The sequence below is a fragment of the Phacochoerus africanus genome, chromosome 15 (genome assembly GCF_016906955.1).
Source record: "Phacochoerus africanus isolate WHEZ1 chromosome 15, ROS_Pafr_v1, whole genome shotgun sequence".
Classification (NCBI taxonomy): domain Eukaryota; kingdom Metazoa; phylum Chordata; class Mammalia; order Artiodactyla; family Suidae; genus Phacochoerus; species Phacochoerus africanus.
Window position 1 is genome coordinate 107,986,650 of NC_062558.1, and position 19,916 is coordinate 108,006,565.

The 19,916-nt window shown below is 43.9% G+C and overlaps 1 protein-coding gene across 2 annotated transcripts in view; it reads right to left on the reverse strand.

The window, feature by feature from the left end:
- The window catches only part of BLNK (B cell linker), an 85,874-nt gene extending 66,547 nt beyond the window's left edge, over positions 1-19,327 (reverse strand). Inside the window, exon 1 of one of the 2 annotated variants that reach the window (XM_047762154.1) lies at positions 19,073-19,323. In XM_047762154.1, coding sequence (XP_047618110.1) covers positions 19,073-19,119 — 47 coding nt within the window. In that variant the 5' untranslated portion in view covers positions 19,120-19,323. Of the gene's footprint in view, positions 1-19,072 lie in introns of both variants that reach the window. The other variant, XM_047762156.1, reaches the window with a different exon arrangement.
- Positions 19,328-19,916: the final 589 nt, after the last annotated feature.

Consider the following 19,916-nt stretch of genomic DNA (forward strand, 5'->3'; position numbering starts at 1 on the left):
CCATTAATGGGGTGCCAAAGTCTTACCCAGACTCTGTCCCCCGGGAGAGGAACACACTGGCAAACTGGCATTTTAGTCAGTGGTGTGAGGTCTCCTTTCAACAGGGGAAAAGAGCAGAAAGAATGAGCTTGTCCCTTCACCTGTGCTTGGATCAATATAAGTCCAGCACAATACTTCTTATCTGCCTGCATCCTGTTCCCAGGCAGCCTGGCATCAGAGCACGGATTTTGACTCCAGGAGCCCAGCCTTCCTTAATAAGTATTCCCTGAATTGAAGTTAAGGGCTTTCATCAATGAGCAGTCTCTGTACCTCTTCTCCTTCTTGAAAGAAAAGTTAGAAGTGCTCTTGCCAGTGTGAGTAGAGTCACTCCTGGAGCTTTTGATAATCCTCATACCTAGGCCTCCCCCAAAGTGATTCCAATGTAAGGCCAAGACAGAACCACTGACAGCAGCATCAAGGTAGGAGACCTTTGGAGTTCTGTCGTGGCACAGCGGAAACAAATCCGACTAGGAACCATGTGGTTGTGGGTTCGGTCCCTGGCCTCGCTCATGGGTTAAGGATCCAGCGTTGCTGTGAGCTGTGGTGTAGGTCGCAGAGGCGGCTTGGATCCCGTGTTGCTGTGGCTCTGGCGTAGGCCGGCAGCAACAGCTCTGATTTGACCCCTAGCCTGGGAACCTCCATATGCCGCGGGTGCGGCCCTAAAAAGACAAAAAAAGAAAAAAAAAGTAGAAGACCTTTGTAGAGACTACAGGGAAGACTCTGGTTCAGAGAGCACGAGTTGGAGAGGAATCCGCAGATGCTGACTGCTCTTCAGAAAGGCACCTGCAGGCTGAGAACAGCCCCACGTGTGTGGAGCGACAGTACAAGACATGGAAGGGATGGCCTGGTGGGACACAGAGCTCCACCAGGGCAGAGGGGACGCTGAAGGCAGCTGCTTATGGCCATATCATCAAAGAACAGTCCAAGAAAATCTGTGTATTATGAAATATTTTTCTAATAATTTTTATTAAATACAGGAGAGGATTTAAAAGACTGTTTCATCTGCAAGAAGTGCTTTTTTTTTCTTTTTTTAGGGCCTCACCTACAGCATATGGAGGTTCCCAGGCTAGGGGTCCAATCAGAGCTGTAGCCACCAGCCTACGCCACAGCCACAGCAACACCAGATCTGAGCTGTGTGTGCAACCTACACCACAGCTCACGGCAATGCCGGGTCCTTAACCCACTGAGCGAGGCCAGGGATTGAACCCGCAACCTCATGGTTCCTGGTCAGATTCATTTCCCCTGCGCCATGACGTGAACTCCAAGAAGTACTTTTTTTTAGTAGGAAAAAAAAAATCAGAGAACATCTTTGCTTTTCCTTTAGCTACTTAGTGCACTCACAGAGAACCATGAAAAGGCAGGGTTTAGTGTATTTTTTTTCCTCTCTGTTTTTTTCCAGAAGGGGTAGAATGTAAAGCCATGTTAACCTGAGAAAAATCCCTATTTAATCTGGATTTAGGAACGCTTTAAAGAGGGTTTCATATTCAAGCAACTCTTTTGAAAACAAAGAGAGTAGGCAAATCCTTCCTCCTCCTTCATTCCCATATCTTATCCACTTCTGGAGTTTCATCCTTTCAGTATCCACAGGGATGGTCCTTCTCCTGCAATCTTGGCTTCTCTCCCAAGCCTACAGCTCCCCTCCACACCAGGAAAGGCAGCATACCTCTCCAGTCCATGCTCTGAAGGTTTGTTGGGCCCTATGCAGCTAATGTTCCTAAAACTCAGCTTTCATCAGGCCTCTCCTTCCTCAAGGCCCTGCAGCAGCTCCCCGGTGTCTGTTGAATCAAGTGGGACTTTCTGTCTTGGCTGAGAATGATTCATTCTCATTCTGAGCTCCAAGAACTTCCCCAGTGACTAGAATTATCTTCATCTACTTGGTTTGGTACCCATCCATCTGTGTGCGCCTCACAACTGGCCTGGTATCACCAACTTATATGTTTCTAAGATCAATTTGGAGTAGAAATTTCTGTATTTTTCTTGGTGTATATAGAGGCAAAGAAAACATCCAGTCTCAAATATTTTGTGCTATGAATGGATTTTTTAAAATGTAATAATGATCACTCGGTCTGCTAATTCTTTAGCTGACTTCCTCCTTTTCCAGGAGTTTAAATGATCTCACATTGTCGACTCTGGATTTCTTTTGAAGATGCTACTAATCATTTTATAGTATATTTTATTTTTGTTCTTCAATTTTGATAAGAAATCTGGTGTTCCTGGATCTTCAGGCTTGAAATTTCTAAGCCTTTTCTCCCCTTAACTTTTTCCTCTCTCTGACTATTCATCTCCTATCACCAGCTATGTCAGTTCATCTTTAGATGAATCTTATCCATCTCTGTACCCACCTGTCCACTCCCCCAGCTGCAGCCATTGTAGTCTCATGGACAAGGGACTATGCCAGTAGCCTCCCATCTTGTCTCCCTACCTTCAGTCTCTCCCTTCCCCAAGTTCATTTTCTTAAATTGCTCCTTTTATCATGTCACTCTACTCATGACTTGTCTTTGATGTCTCCCTATTTCTTGCAGGATAAAGTATAAAATCATTAGCTTGGCATTCAAAGGCCTTCAATATCTGGATTCAACCAAACTCTTTAGACATTTAGACATAATTAAACCCTCTGTTATGAACCCACAATTGTTCTCATTTCATCCCACCAGCCCAATGCCCAGTTCAAGATCAGCCCTTTCCAGATCATTTCTTGGGCACAGGAAGGGAGGCCATTTAGAGAAAGAGCACTGGATTGGGAGTCCAGAGAAGCAGATTCTACTCTAGCCTCTGAAGCTTCCTGGCTGTGCAAATCTGAGCAATTCTTTTTGTTTGTTTGTTTCTGTTTTTGTTTTTGTTTTTCGATTTTTAGGGCCACACTTGCAGCATATGGGGGTTCCCAGGCTAGGGGTCCAATCAGAGCTACAGTGCTGGCCTACGCCACAGCCACAGCAACTCGGGATCCTTAACCCACTGAGCAAGGCCAGGGATTGAACCTGCAACCTCATGGTTCCTAGTTGGATTCGTTTCTGCTGCACCACGACGGGAACTCCCCCCAATTCTGAGCAATTCTTGTCCTCACTTAACACTTCATTTTCTCCTATAAAACGAGAATACTAGATTATGTGGACTTTCAGGTATTTCTCAGCTCTAAATTTTATTTATACGGATACTGAATTCATAGCAGTTGGGCAGGGCTACTTATTAGTCATTTAATCTCCAGTGTTAATAGCAACTTTTAAACTGCTATTTGGTTTATATGACATCTTTTGCATTTTATGTCTTCAACTGGTTTTTTGGTCCTAAAATGAAAACAGTTTTGTTTGTTCAGTTTATAAAAAAGTTATACGAGCTAATCATATAATATAGACAGGTAACAAGTGAAAATTACTCATAATTCTTTGCTGGGAACAGGAAGCATCAGGGAGCTGTGAGAACCCTAAGAATGGAGTGACTGCTTTGAGGTTTTAAGATGAAGGGACCTGGGAACTGGATCCTGATGCGGAGATAGAAATTCAGTCAGCAAAAGAGTGAGAAACAGCAGCTAGGCAATGGAAACAGCAACGGCAAAGGCTCAAAGGAAATCGGAATCTAGTGAGAAGCTAAGAGTAGTAGGATTGGGGGTATAGGGCAAAGGGTGTGGTCAAAGATAAGGTTGGGTGGGAGGGAGACAAGGGGTCAAGGGCCTTATTAGTCAGACCAAGGAGATGGGATCTGTGGGCAGTGGGAAGCCCTTGGAAACCTTTACACAGAGGTGTGTTGTGATTAGGATGGAAGAATGGAGAAGGGCCTGGGCATGGCAACACAGGTGGCTGAGAGACCAGTAGGAGGACTCTGACTCAAGTTCACAGCATTGGGATTCCCCGAATAGTGGGATAATATTAGGAGTGCCCTTCAGGGCCTCAGCCGGACAGAAGAAAGAATCAATGGCCCCAAAGCCAACAGCTCTCAAAGAGGCGTTGCTAGAACACAGTGCCGTGCCAGCCATATTCAGGTTTGAAGCAAAATAACTCAGCAGCCCTGGTTCCATCTTCATTTAAAATGTCAATATTTTGTTCATCATGGAATTTTTGACATTCATTTTGATTTTTAAATATTACACAAAATATTATTTATCTTGATTTACTCACTTGGGGGGCTCCCCCTTAAAGTTTGATATTACTTGTTTTGTACAAGATATGTCTTATTTACCCCACAAATATTCAGCGGGTGCAGAATGAGCAGGGCACATTGGGATCCGCAGCTGCCCTCAACACAAGTCCCTCCGCTGGCAATGCAGGAGAGGGGTCCCTTCTGCCGTCGCATCACACAACAGAAACCTCTAACCTATGTCAGACCAGGGGACAGAGAGAAACGGGAAGGATTCTCGAATTCACAAAAAAATGCCTTCCTTTTAGATAATTTCTGTTTCAAAGTTGAAGTCTCTGGCCGCTGACCATCATTTTGAAACAGAATGCCACTTTTTAGTGACTCTTCTGTTATTTGTATGCAGCAGACCTTGTTCTATCACCAGCTTCCCTCCTCTGTCCTTTCTGCAGCCTCTTCTAGTTCTGGCCCAGCTTCCTCCTGCTCCATTTCCTCCAGGCCAGCCTTCCTGTGGCATCATTGGTATTATATTTAGATTTGCAAATTCAGCAGCCAAAGCCGCTTCCTTCTGGAGAACAAGCCCACAGTGGAGCTGGCACAGAAGTTTTGGCAGCCTATTCCTTGGCATAATAAGCCAAGAAGCTTCCCCAGAGTGGGGTAGCTCCCCCAGCCCTATTCACAGATGTAGATATGAGGCCCTGGGGATCACAGTGCTGGTCTCAGACCACACAGCTCTGAAACCCCAACTCCTAATTTTTCCTGTCATCAAGGCAGTCACAGAATTTTGGTGGTGATTGAACCGTTAAGAATATCCTGGGTCGCATACCTGTTGTGGCACAGAGGAAACGAATCCAGCTAGGAACCATGAGGTTGCAGGTTCAATCCTTGGCCTCCATCAGTGGGATAAGGATCCAGTGTTGCCGTGAGCTGTGGTGTAGGTTACAGACTCGGCTCGGATCTGGTGTTTCTGTGGCTATGGCATAGGCTGGCAGCTGTAGCTCCGATTTGACCCCTAGCCTGGGAAACTTTATATGCCGCAGGTACAGCCCTAAAAAGAAAAAGAAAAAAAAAAAAGAAAAGAAAAAAAAAACTACCCCGGGCCAACTCATCTGAGAAGGGAGGACACTGAGTTGCAGAGCAATGTTGCCATCGCCCCAAGATCCATTAGTGAGGCTTCTCCCCATTCTTCCCCTCACACCTTGCACCTTCCCTTTCCACCCATGGTCTGAGTCTCCTCCTGCAAGAGGGCCAGCTTTTCCATGGCCAGGATGGTACCTTCCAACATCTTATGCCACAGCCCAGAGCCGTGGTTACAGTCCAAGCTCAGGGAGCCAGACCGGTGGTCAGACTCAGATAATCAATGGCTCTTCACAACAGTGAAGGCCAGCAGATGTTATGTACCAGGTACTTCACATACAGTATCTCATTTAACCCTCACAACCTTCTGAGGTGGGTCCTGTTATTATCCCCATTGTAAAGAGCGTGATGAAAAATAACCACATGACATTGGATTTATGATTGTAACCAGTGTTAAGTATACAGTCTGTAGTGTATTCACATCACGTTGTATAGTCACATTGCTGTGATTATCCCAATTCTTGTAGTGAAATTGACTTCTCTCGTCAGAGAAGTCATTTGCCTCAGGTCCAAGACCTAGTTAACCACAGAGCTGGGATTTGAGATCGGGACGTCTGACCCCAGAACCCGTGCTCTCAGCCACGCCTGGATGACATGTGCTGACTTGTCTTCACTGTGTGCCTTTGGGGGCAACTTCCTCTCTGTTCCTGGCGAAGACTTCCAATCCCTCTACCAGCTGTGTGGTTTTTACTGGGGACACGGGTGCCCCCACTGCTGTCCTGCTACTGATCCCCAAGGTCTGACTTGTTGCTAAAGGGTTGCGTGGGCTCTTAGGGGCCTGTTGCAGTCTTTAAAGAGAGGCAGAGAAAAAAGAGGAAGGGAAAGACAGCAGGAGGAGGGGGGAAAGAGAAGGTGGCTGGAAGGAATGTGCAGGGACTCTCTGGGGTCCAGAGTGAGCTCAGTAGATGGCTGAGCTCAGCTGCGAGGAGACCTGGGCACCTGTCCCCATGCGCCCTTATCATCCTAGTCAGAAAGGCCACCGGAGAGAGTCCTGGAGTGGAGGGCCTGTGGGCACCTTCCACGTGCGCATCTTGCGGCCTGGGTTGTCTTGCTAACCGCCTATTAACCAGAGAAAGTAATTTGCAAGTTTCTCCAGACGCTCCTCCATTTCTTTCTTTCTTTCTTTCTTTCTTTCTTTCTTTCTTTCTTTCTTTCTTTCTTTCTTTCTTTCTTTCTTTCTTCTTTCTTTCTTTTCTTTTTTCTTTCTTCTTCTTTTTCTTTCTTCTTTCTTTTCTTTCTTTTTCTTTTCTTTCTTTCTCTTTCTTTCTTTCTTTCTTCTTTCTTCCTTCTTCTTCCTCTTCCTTCCTTCCTTCCTTCCTTCCTTCCTTCCTTCCTTCCTTCCTTCCTTCCTTCCTTCCTTCCTCTTCCTTCCTTCCTTCCTTCCTTCCTTCCTTCCTTCCTTCCTTCCTTCCTTCCTTTCTGTCTTTCTGTCTTTCTGTCTTCCTTCTTTTCTTCCTTCCTTTCTTTCTTTCTTTCTTTCCTACTGAGACCTGCAAATATTTTGTGGTAGTCTTTGGCATGTCTGAACTGCTGACCTGGGTTCTAAGCAGACAGAAATTGAGCTGATGAGGCACCACCAGGAGCAAGGATGATCCTACTAATACCCTGAATCCTTTCCCCAAAAATCCTGGTAAAAATCTTGACCCTGTCAGAGGCAGGTGGGACATACAGCCCTGATACCAGTGAGATGAGGGGGAACTAGGTTATACTAGCTGTAAAAAGTTCCTCAAAGATTTGCCCCTTGATGTGACAGTGGAAATTATCATGCTGACCCCCTTCTCTGATTTTAGGGACCTGTAGGGTGGCAGCCCTTTCCTTCTTCTTGCTGGTCCTTGTTCTGGCACACCCACACAGCAGGGAGGGGTTGCAGTTAAGGGAAATGGTTTCCTAAAACCTATGAAAGCAGGTTCGAAAAGCAAAAGAGTTAAAGGAGCCTCTTAAGTTTGGAAGAGCCCCCAGAGGTCCTGTTACATGTGCTCTGATTGGCTCGTTGTTCTAACTTGGCGCTGATAGCTAAGGGTTTTGCCGTTTTTACAGTCTCTCTCTACTGGCATGAAAATTATTCCAGGAAACTGATGATTCTCAAATTTGTAAGACCAAACAAGTCATTCTAATCATTTTTAGAAAACTCTGAAAGTGTAATTCTAGAAAAGGAGTATTTTAAGAATTTAACCTTAACAGGGGAAAAAATGAGCCTTGGCTATGTCAACATAATGCAGTATAATGCTGTCACCCACTTGTCTGGGCATTCATTTCACTCACAGAGTAAGGAGTGATTTTGAGGAATGATATTTCTGATAGGTTGAAAAAATTTTGATTTAGTTAAGCTCATTTCATTGGAATCTGAGTGGAAAAAAAAAGGTAGAGACTGTCCTGTGTAGGGATTGAGGTGGAGGAAAGCATTGTTTTAGGTGTTTACCATCCAGAAATGTTTATCAATAATATATTTTTAAAGAAGTGTTGAGGAGTTCCCTTGTGGCAGAGTGGGTTAAGGATCTGGCATCATCACTGCATTGACTTTAGTCACTCCTATGGTGGGGGTTTGATCCCTGACCTGGGAACTTTCACATGCCACAGGTGTGGCCAAAATAATAAAGTAAAAATCTTGGAAATAGTATCTAATTGGTCAAACAAAAATATGGTCATGGGTCTCCAAGATATATTTTATGGTTCATATGGAAAATAAGTTATTTATTTTCTTATTGTGGCAAAATACACATAAAGTAAAAGTTATCATTCAACCATTTCAAAGTGTCCAGTTCAGTGGCATTTAGTAAATGTATAATGTTGTACAACCGTCACTATCTAGTTGAAGATTTCATCACCCCAAAAAGAAGCCTCATACCCATTAAGTAGCGGTTAGCAATTTTTATTTTATTTTATTTTATTTTTTTGGTCCTTTGTCTTTCTTTTTAGGGCCACACCTGCAGCATATGGAGGTTCTCAGGCTAGGGGTCGAATCGAAGCTACAGCTGCTGGCCTACACCACAGCAACAGCAACTCAGGATCCAAGCTGTGTCTGTGACCTACACCATAGCTCCCAACGATGCCGGATTCTTAACCCACTGAGCGAGGCCAGGGATTGAACCCACAACCTCATGGTTACTAGTCGGGTTTGTTAACCACTGAGCCATGACGGGAACTCCAAGCAATTTTTAAAAATTGAAGTGTAGTTGATTTACAGTGTGGTTAGTTTCATGTGGACAGCACAGTGATCCAGTTTATATATATTCATACCTATAGTATATATATATACACACACATATATATTCCTTTTCATATTCTTTTTCATGATGGTTTATTGAAGAATACTGTATATAGTTCCCTATGCTATAAAGTAGGTCCTTGTTCTTTACCTGTTTTGTATATAGTAGTGTGTATATATGTTAATCCCAAACTCCTAATGTATCCCCCACCACCGTGTGTCATTAGCAATTTTTTTTTTTTTTCAGTCTTTTTACCTTTTCCTGAGCCGCTCCCATGGCATATGGAAGTTCCCAGGCTAGGGGTCTAAGCAGAGCTGTAGCCACCGGCCTACACCACAGCCACAGCAACTCGGGATCCGAGCCGTGTCTGTCACCCACACCACAGCTCATGGCAACGCCAGATCCTTAACCCACTGAGCAAGGCCAGGGATCAAACCCGCAGCCTCATGGTTCCTAGTTGGATTCATCAACCACTGCGCCACATGGGAACTCCGTCATTAGCAATTTTAAAGCAGATTCCGCCCCCCCCTCCAATTTACTTTTGAGGCACATGAATAGCTTTTGTTTTGGTCATGTTCAGAGTTGTTTTCAGCATTCATTAGGTGAATTAGGCCCAGTCATCTGGTTGGGCAACTGTGATAATCTGTGGATGTAGTGATAACATGAAATCAAAAGTTTTCCCATTGTAGACAGAGGACTTTGGCCCTGAACAGGCTGTAAAGACACCTTAAAAAGCAATATAATCACATTATTATTTTGATAATAGGTAGAGGTAGAGGGTTCAGTTTTCCAGTGATTTGGTATTATATTTACCCTTTTTCTTTATGAAATCACATTTTTTAATGTTTATTTTGATTCTAGTGTAGTTATTTGCACTAAAAATGACTGTTTCCTGCCTGTCCAGGATTGAGCATGGTCTTTAATATGCTTTACATGCTTAAAGGGTTATTCACCCTGCACCTTTTTACACTTTGAGCCAAATGAAGTTGTAAACAACAGCAAATTCAATGAGGGAGGATAATTCTTTCTACCTTTGAGCTCAACTGTCTAATCCTCTGGTCTGAGCACCCTGCGTCACAGCTTCCCCACTGGGAACTCCCTTTACTTAGGTGTGGTCTCCCTCCTCTGCCCTTTCCCTCCTTATCACCACTCGCCTGAACAACGTTCCCTTCTGTCAACTAAAGTCTGCAGATTGAGCCCCCTCTGGGTGGGAGACAGAAGAGCAGAGCTTTCTGCCCATTTGGCCTGAATGGTTAGATTCCCACCTGGGTATTAGTGACAGATAAGGGCTTAAGGCCTTAACCTGTGATACTTAGTGATGGTTCATTGTGGTTGCCAAAGTGAAGGGGGAGGGAGTGGGATGGACCGGGAATTTGGGGTTAATAGATGCAAACTATTGCCTTTGGAATGGATAAGCAATGAGATTCTGCTGTGTAGCACTGGGAGCTATATCTAGTCACTTAGGATGGAGCATGATAATGTGAGAAAAAAGAATGTGTGTGTGTGTGTGTGACTGGGTCACCTTGCTGTACAGTAGAAAATTGACAGAACACTGTCAACCAGCTATAATGGAAAAAAAGAAAATCATTAGAAATCTTAAAAAATAATAATAATAAAATGAAGTTTCCTCTAAAAAAAAATTTTTTTTTTTGAACCAGCCCTCTGAGAAGCTGTCTTACCCCACGAGGATGCCTCTCTAATGAAACAATTTGAGGCAACAGGGGAGCCCAGGCCGGGAGGGATTTCTGGGAAGGGGACATTCACCAAACTCTTATTTTCTATTTAGTATATTTACTGTTACAACACCCCTGTTATGTTACATATTAATATTCCCACTTTCCAGGTGAAAAAGCTGATGCTGAAAAGGATTAAGAGACCTCCTCAAAGACCATGAGCTACTGAGTACAGAAAAAGTATTCAAACCTAGGTCTGCCTGATTCCAAAGTTCATTTTCTTCCCAGCACAACAAAAACACCTTTCTGGGACTCTTTTTTTTTTTTTTTTTTCTGGGACATTTTTAAAATTATACCACATGGTCCTGTATGCTTAGTTTACTCATAAGACCAACTCTGCTCCTTTTAATTATAACTCACTCTCCCATGACATGAACTATTGTGGGAGCATTCTTTGAAAAATATATAGTATTAGTAGGTACCAAACATTCCTGCGTCAGTGTGAAATTCAAGTTTGGACTTAGAAACATGTAATAGCCTGAAATACTGGCAGCAAAATTCTATAGGGCCTCACTGGTGTTTCTGACTAGTAAACTAGCTGCGTTTTAGTTTTTTTAAAAATCCAAGGAAAATATAGAACACAGACTAAGTGAGAATGTTTTATTGGCCAGTAAATGACACGGGGTGGGGGCGGTGGCAAAGGCCCTCCTCATAGGCAGACGTGGAGGTGTCGTTCTAGACTGGGCCTTGCTGGTGTGAGCCTGGAGAGGTAACTGCACGTCTCTGGGCCTCTTACCTGAGGGGCTAGAGAGATGACCTCTCCATCTTACTTGCCAAGTAAAGCTCTCTGATTTGGGGGCTGGGGAAGAGAGGGAGAGAGGCTTCTCCATTGAAGTTTGTGTCTCCTACACACAAAGGGAGCAGACTCAGCCAAGGTGGCTCGTGGAACCTGTGGCCAGCTCTGGCTACATAATTTATGGGGCCCAGTGAAAATCCAAATGAGTCCCCTCATTCAGAATTATTCAAGATCTCAAGATAGCAACAGAAGAGCATTAAACCAAGCAAGGGACCCAGTGCAACCGTATAGCGCATGCCTGGAAACACAGTGGCTTCTGCTGCGTGTTCCCTACACTGTGAGGAGGGTTGAAATCTGGTGGAGATCCAGGGACTCCAGCTACCCTGCTAGGAGGCTGGGACACCTCTGGGGTAACGAGTTCCTGTCCCAACAGTGCGGGGCCACTCATCAAGGAGATGATAAGCAGCATGTCCCTTAAGCTGGCTTCCGTGCCTTGATGTGGAAATGAGCACTGAAGTAGCCATGCTGGACTGAGGGATTACAGCCTGTTTGGGAGCCTAGACCTTAGTGCTGTGAAAAGTTGTGAAAACACCCCAGTGGAAAACCAGCAGCTGGTGGATGCCCTTTCAGAAGGGAAGTGGGGCAGGACTGGTTGGAGAAGATGAGTCAAACAAGAGGAGCAGCGGCTGGGGCGAGGAGCTGTTTGGGAGCAGACAGCCCTCAGCTGTGGAGCGAGGTACAGGCGTGGGAAGGAAGACAAGCTTGCCCATCCAGAGGTGTAGCACTGAGGATGGGAACACAGGAGCCAGCAAGGGAGCTCAGTTCACAGCAGGAGGTGGTGGCCCCCTGAGAAAGGGTTTCTACTGCAGGCCAGGCAATCCCTACTCCATCAGAGCCTAGCACGAAAGCTTTTTCCCTGCAATGCACAGCCTTGAGGTTGGTGGGACCTGGAAGACAGCATGCCAGGGGCACGATTCAGGCCACAGCTCCCTTGACCTGGAGGCAGGACTTGAATGGGGGCTGGAATTCCACCCGATCCACAGGTGGGGCCCATTTCTAGAGCAATAGGTGTGCCATCCTCTTAACCTCTGTGTGCTTGGTCCCTGGAGGATTAGGAATCCCAGTGTGGAATGAGAAAACTGAAGCTGTGTCTCTAAGAGCTTAGACATCAATGCCTAAGAAAGCAAACAGAGATGCAAGATCACTTAAAGAAGCAGCCCCAGGTCAGTGGGGCCATTTAAAGGGACCTGACAGATCCAAATCACAAAGCAGGAGACACAGTATGTCTGATGGGGAGGCAGTGGCAGACCCTATGACTGCTACCCTGCAGAATTGGAGTCTGATTGACTTTTTATCCCAATTCTATGGGTTTCCACTCAGGGTTTGCCCAGTCTACTTAGAGAGGTCAAAACAGACTATTCCAAAATGACCTGTCTCAAAATCTTTTCCTACTTTCATTTCTCTGCCCAGGAGAAAACAACATATACTTCAGTGGTGTTTGTAGTTCCTGGGATCTAGTTTAACATAAAAAAAATTGGGGGGCCACACCCGTGGCATATGGAAGTTCCCAGGCCAGGGATCAAATCTGAACTGCAGTGGTGCCCCACACCACAGCTGCAACCTATACCACAGCTGCGGCAGCACTGGATCCTTAATCCACTGTGCCACAGCAAGAATTCCTACACTAAATTAAATAAAAAAGACAAAAAACATCTCACTTAAATACAGACCCAGAGTTCCCACTGTGGTGTAGGGAGTTATAGATCTGGTGGTGTCTCTGCAGTGGTGAGGGTTTGATCCCTGGTCCAGTGCAGTCGGTTAAGGATTGGGCTTGCTGCAGCTGTGGTATAGGTTGAAGCTGTGGATCAATCCAGTCCCTGGCCTGGCAACTTCCATATGCCATGGGTGAGGCCAAATAATAATAATAACAATAATAATAATAATAATAATAATAATAATAATAATAATAAAAGAAAGAAAAGAAACACAAGGCTTCAGTACTTCTAGCCTTTTCCCTTGCTAACCCTTGACTCAGGTCAGCCCAGACAAGGGAAAATCATTCTGACAAGCAGAGGCCACATCAGTTGCAAAGATATGTTCTCAACTTATACGTTCTAAACCTTAAATATACACTGTCACTGTAAGAACATTCAAATGAATCTGTGCTTCTTGTTCTAGAATTCAGAACAGAATTCATTTCACTTGGTCTGAATCAGAGTGCAGTACTATTGACATTTTGGGCCAGATAATACTTTGCTGTAAGGATTGCTCTGTACAGTTCAGGATTTTTAGCAGCACCCCTGGCATCTACCTCCTAGGAGCCAGAAGCATCCCCTCCCCAAGTGTGACAGTCAGATGTCCCCTGGAGGGTAAAATCGTCCCTAGTGGAGAACCAACTTAAATGATGCAGCTATGTCTTGGGGAGGGCAGGGGAAGAAAATGTATATAGGTTTATTTAAAAGCTTGTAGTGCAGTGGGTTAAAGATCTGGTGTTGTCACTGCAGCAGCTCAGGTCTGATCCCTGGCCTGGGATTTCTGCATGCTATGGGAGTAGCCAAAAAAAAAAAAAAAAAAGGCCAAAGAAAGCTATCCATTGTTTCAATTTCTCTGTAACAAGCTATCATTTAATTTCTTTTTCTTTCAATTCATGTTCTCTCATAAGCTTAGGTTCCTTGATGTCATTGCATGAAAGCAATAGTAAGATTCTCTTTGAAAATGCTCCAAACAAGTGAATTCTTCACAGAACAGATGAAGTTAATCATCTACAGGGGAAAACCAAGAGATCATAAATATGCGCCTGAAGCATTTTGGTACCAGCCCAGTCTCTTCCCCTCAAGTGATGTAAGAGGTAGGGTGGAATTTAATTGTGGTTCAGCTCTTGGAAAACTAATTAATTATATCATAGCCCATTTGGAAGCAGATTGCATAAAAAGGAAGGAATTGTTCGGCCACGGCACACATTGCTCAGGTGAGGGTTGGATCCAGGAGAGAGGGTGCCTTGAATATGTGCTCTCTGGTTTAGAGTTTTCCTGGTGTCTTGAGTTTTCTTAGCTGATGAGCCTGAAATCCAAAAAACACTAAGCAAATTTCTAAGATGGCTTCCATGTAGCTTGCCCTTGAGAAGAAAGAGACCTTGTCTGAGTATTCCATCTTTTGGACACAAGATAGCCCAGTTGAGCAGATTCTCAGCTGACATAATGCAGGTAAGCGGTGTGAAGAAAACAGGAAATCAGATTTCCCTCTCTTATCTCTACCCTTAGATGCTGTGCCTCCTCTTTGCCCACCCACATCAGCACTGGCCTCTGATCTAAGCTTATAAAGAATGAGAAGAGAGATGCCCCAGACACACATGTATTCAGGAGGTGCTCTATTCACAGTTAGCCCTTGGGGTAGCTTCCTGCTCTGCTTGCCATGCCCATTAAAGGGGTTGGATCTATTACTATGAGCAGGAAGAGAGATAACAAGTGGTCCCTCATAATAAGTGGGATGAAGTACTGATTGTTGTGTTTACTTTTTATTGACTTGTTCTCTTGACCATGTGACAAACATCATTCTGGCACTTTAGCCCATGTCTTTACAACAAGCCTGTAAGAAGGCATCTGAGTCTTATTTGACAGGTGAGGAAACAGGCTTAGAGATCCTGAGTGACTTCCTTGGGTCCCCTAACTGGTAATTGACAGTTGGAATCCTGCCCTTTGGGGGCACCAATTGCTTTGTCCTTCTAAATACATCATAACTACCTTCTAGATGATGCATCTACCTGCTGTCTAGATGAATCCTCTGACCCCAGTATTTAGAGTTGGACAACCTTTCAAAGCAATAAAAAAAGTTTGAAAATATTTTGAATGCTGTCTCGAATAAGGTGATAATTCCATCAGGAAATATTTCTCAAGTGTCATGGGATAAAATGGTAGCCTGAGAGGATGTAATATATATCAAGCATGGTATTCATGCGTAAGGCTGACACAGCATCACAGCTGAGAGGGAGTCTGGGGATTGTTGATCCAAACTCTTCATTTTGTAGCCAGGACACAGGGCCAATGAGGACCTGTCCAAGATGGTGTGATATAGAAAGGGGAGGAAAAGAGCACAACTGGAAGCATCATGAAAGAAAGACTTCAAGGTGTGGTAGGTGGGTGGAAGCACAGAGAGAAGGATGAATCAGACTTAGGGTTGATGATGACACCATTGACCAAAACAGGGAGGACCAACCAAGAGGCAGCTAGTGGCAGAAAGGTGAGAAGAAAACACATTTGTTTCTAAAGAATTGAACTTGAAAAGTCAAGTAACTGGAAACTCCAGTTGAAGATTCCAGGACCTGAGAAGAAAAGTCATGTCCCAGAATCTGTTAGGATCTCTGGGTGAGAGCCCCACCTGTGAGACCCAGACACCCATGACAGGGCTCTGTCATGCTCAACAGTTTTTAGTCACTTAGGTTAAGGCGGAGAAGGGAAGGGATATTTGTCACGTCTACAGCCAATGCAAAGCAAAATGTCACAGATGTCAGAATCAACAGGTAAAGAAGCCAAAATAGCTGAAAAGAAGAACTGAAACTGGTATGAAATTTATCAAGGATCAATGTAAAGCACTGTGTTTATGTTCAGAAAATCAGTTGCACACCTACAGAATTAATAACAATAATGTTATTAAATAACCACTTTTTTAATTTAATAGTTACTATGTGCCAGGACCACTATGAGTCATTGCTTCACAAAATAATTTATCCAACCCTTACAATAGCCCTATGGGATGGGTACTCTTGTTTCCTCTATCCTTCCAGCTGAAGAAGCTGGGACCAGGGAAATTAAGCAAACGTTCCTAAAGTCACACGTATGTTAGTTTGACTGAGAAACACCATACTCTTCAACCAATTAGACGAGGATTAGGGAGACTTGAGTTGACCACACCTGTGTCAAGGACTTTTTCCATTTGTAAAAATAATTTGTGTTTGTTGGGGACTACAACAAAGAAAAATATACAAGCATTGACAATGAGTCAATTGGGAGGTTATTTAAAATATAAAAGCATACCATTTCCTTTACAAACTAGTTTTACCAATTTGAAAGGAATATAGTCAGTGTGATTCAGGATTGTAAATGTTGAAATGTTTACCTCAAAGTATAATGTTTTTATGAATAGGAATACTTATACTTACTTTAGAAGGATTGAGAACTGGGGTCTGAGCTGTGTCTCTTATAAAATCCAGGGAAAATCATGGCTTAAAATCAACTGAAAGGCCCTAAGTGTTTTTGGATTCCCAACAGAGACTGACTTCTGGTAGTGCCTTAAGGGGAGGGGAAAAAACCCCAGAATCTATGCTCACACATTTCTGTGGTCACATACAACTTAGCCACTTCGCCTTTCTCAATTCTTCTGCAGTAGAAACTCTCAGGCTGACTACTCATCCCCAACTGTCCATCTGGTGGTGGGGGGAGGGTGTCTATTTGGGGACCTTCTCTTTCTCGTTCGTTTTGAAAATCACTTGTTCCCTTCCCTCCTTTTCTTGGTTAACTCTGCTTTCTCTCTCCTGGTCACTCCTTCTGCCTCTAGTCTCTTTTCAGCCCTGGGAACATAGCCCCTAGATCAGGATCAACCCTTTTATCCTTGCCTGCCTCGATGGACACTCACTATCATTCTATTTTTATGGCTAAGAATTTAAGCAAATTCTCATGTAAACTTTGATAAACCCAAGAGTATGAACACAGCTCTTCACTTATCTGTCATCTAATGCCAAATAATTGCACAGTTAGGCCACCTTCCAGTTGGGACAGAAGCTACAAACCACCAGGATCAGGTATTTAATTTACCTATTCCTTGCCATCCTATCTAATTACAGGAGAGACTTAATATGGCACCTCAAGTTCATTGTGTTTACAATTTCACTTCTTTGAAAAGTTCCACGTCAACAGTGGACATTTTACCAAAACAGGCCAATTCTGTAAAAACAACTTAGTAACCAAGTGGGAAAAAGTTACTTCTGCCCGAGCAAATGAATGTAGTATATGATTATCCGCAATACAATTTTGGTTTTCTACCCTCTAATCTATGGTTGTTTATCGCCTATCAACCACTCTGTGACAAAGCTGGACTTTGTCACTGAAAGAGGGATCATAAAGTGATTTAGGTTCTGTTGCCTTTCTTTATTGAAATTCCCATCTGGATTTCCTGAACGAGGTTCCAAGATTTAGTATAGCCCTACGTTATGGAATATCTCTGAAAAAGACCTAAATCCTCTTGCTCTTTTGAAAGAAACCCTAATATCCATGCCTTTTTGGTTTCTTTGGCATGTCTTTCCAACCTCTCCTTCCCTCTCCCTTCTCACTGCCATGCTCCACGTCTAGGTCTGCAAAACTAGAGGCCTGGGTTATTTAACTGCCCCTCTTCCACTGAGCATCCCTGTCTTCAGGCACCCCACCACCACCCCACCAACCCTGCCAGGCCATCTTGCCAACCTCCCTTAAGCCTGTTGGCATGACATCTGCAACAGTGTCAGCTGTTCTCTATGGGTACAGCCTTCACTGTCCTTTGTAATCTGGCCCCACCCTGCACGTCCAACCTTATCAGGACCTTCTGGTCCCACACGCCTACTCCACGGCCCCGTCAGGCAGAAACCTCTCCTCATCATCCTACATGTGGTCTGTATACAAGTTCAGGTCCAAGCCTCAGCTTTTGTATTTCCTCCTTCCCAGCACAGAATGCTTTCTCTCCAGTTCTCCAGCTTCTTTTATCTTACCTGTCTCTCAAAACCTAGTTCTTTATTTTGTTTTACTGAGGTAACATTGGTTTATAATATAACTTTCATGTTTACACCATTGTATTTCTACTTCTGTGTGTATACCACAGCATGCTCGCCACCAAAAGTTTAGTTTCCATCCTCACCACACAGTTGACCTCTTTTACCCATTTTAACCCCTACTTCCACCCCTTCCCCTCTGGTAACCACCCTTCTGTTCTCAATATCTGCATGTTTGTTTTTATTTGGTTTGATTTGTTCATTTATTTTGAGGAAGCCTAGCTCTTGAAGCATCTTCTCTGTCAACATCTCTCCAGCGACTCCAATTCCCTTCTTATACTCATTTAGTCAGTTACTCCTTCCACTGCTTTACCTGCCCCCCTGCCATGACAGCACACAGTGTGAGACCAAGGGCAAGACTGAGGAAGCTTCTGGTCTCCTGTCAATGCAGATCGTACAACAGCTTCTACCAACACACCCTGAAAGGCCTGAGCGCCACCATGCTGCTTCCTGGTTCCAGACCGGCAGTTTCTTTCAAACGCTCATTTCCCAGGCACCTTCCAGGGATGCGACCAATATTCTAACTGTGAAGGGCTATCCCTCTGCCATTTCCAGACTCATTTCTCTTAAATTTTGTCTCAAGAGCTCGAATGCTCTAGCTCCTTATCATGTGCGATAACTTCCTTACTACACGTGTCCCATCACCATGAAAACTGAAGCTCAAGTGGTAGCTGGAATATAAAACACGCATTGAACCTTTAAAAGGTCCGGTCTCCAAAAGCCATGATGTTATTACAATAAGATGGAAAGAAGATCTTCAAAATCAAAATTTGGGAAGTCTTTTATTCCATAGCTCAGAGGAGTTTCTTGATTTCTTGCCCCCTGGGTCACTTCGGGTTCATTCTTTCTAAGTGGCTTTTTATAGATAATAGTTCCACTGACATGAAGACACTGGAATCTAATCTGGATCTAATCTCCCCAAAGTACTTGTGATATACAGCCGCAAAATAAATAAGAGACAGTACAGCTGCGATGAATATAAATTACTGTAACAATCCTTAACATTAAATAGTAATCCACAATGAAATATTTGAGTACTCAAATCAGACAAACCTTTCTTTAGAAAAGCTTATTGTATTCAGACTCTTCAAGCTGGCCATTGGTAGCCCTTGGCTTTTCTTTTTTTATTGTCTCTTCAGAGCATTACACTTTAATCCATCACTGGCAAAAGACACTAGAATAAGCCAACTCATTCCCACAGATTTCTTCAAAAATGCAGTCTACTTCCCTATATCCGTTGACAGCCTACTGCCTCAGAACTAGCAAAGCATTCCAGGATTTCAGTATTTCTGAGATGTAGTAAGATCACTGGAAAAAAAGGAGAAGAAGGAGGAAAAGTATTGAATGGCAAAAATCTTACCTCAGCTTCTGGCTGGCGGGGACAGTTATTTTATTAAGCTTGTCCATTCTTTTTGGTAATTATACGAGCCACGAATCACCGTCCAGTGGTAATGTCAGTGGTCCTTGGCGCTCTTCGGGAGTAGCATGGTAAGCCCTTGATCGCAAGGGTCCCAGTCACTTGAGTCTGATTTCTGAGAGTGCAGCCTGCTGGCACACACCCCTGCACTAGGGAGAAGTAAAACTTGCTCGAGCACATAGTCAAGTTTCATGTTTCTACATAATCATGTGATCTGGGTAGTCAGCCAGCCAGGCTGATTACTCCACATTGTGTAAACTTTAATAGTGAAACCTATTGGACATGCAAATGTCTCTCCAGCTGCTTTCTTTTATAACCAGATTTGTAACCAGGCCAGGGCAAACTGCTGGCTGGTCACTACTTCCTGTTGTCCTGAACACATGGAGTCCTTGTTTTCAGCAGGTGTCATTCTGTCTCCTTCCTGGGCTCAAGGAAAAGCAGAAAAGTCAATCCCATCTGAAGATCTCATTGGGACTTTCTGTTCATTTGCATAAAGTCACGGATAAGCTTTTCCACAGAAAGGACCATTATATGAAAATGGCATTTTTTGGCACAGTTTCTCCTCGCTCCTCTCCCCCAAATGTTTTAAAATAAATAGCAAGATGACAGTGACACCGTGGTAACAGTTTACTTCAAGAGTTAGAATTCCCTTTTCCTGAAGATCTATGTAAAGTGGGAAGGACACTGCTTTAGGCAAGGTCATTAGGGGTAGGAACAGATAGGAGATGTGGCAAAGGGGAAACGCTCTTCACCGTGCAATGTGGCCTCCTTATCAGGTTGATCGTGT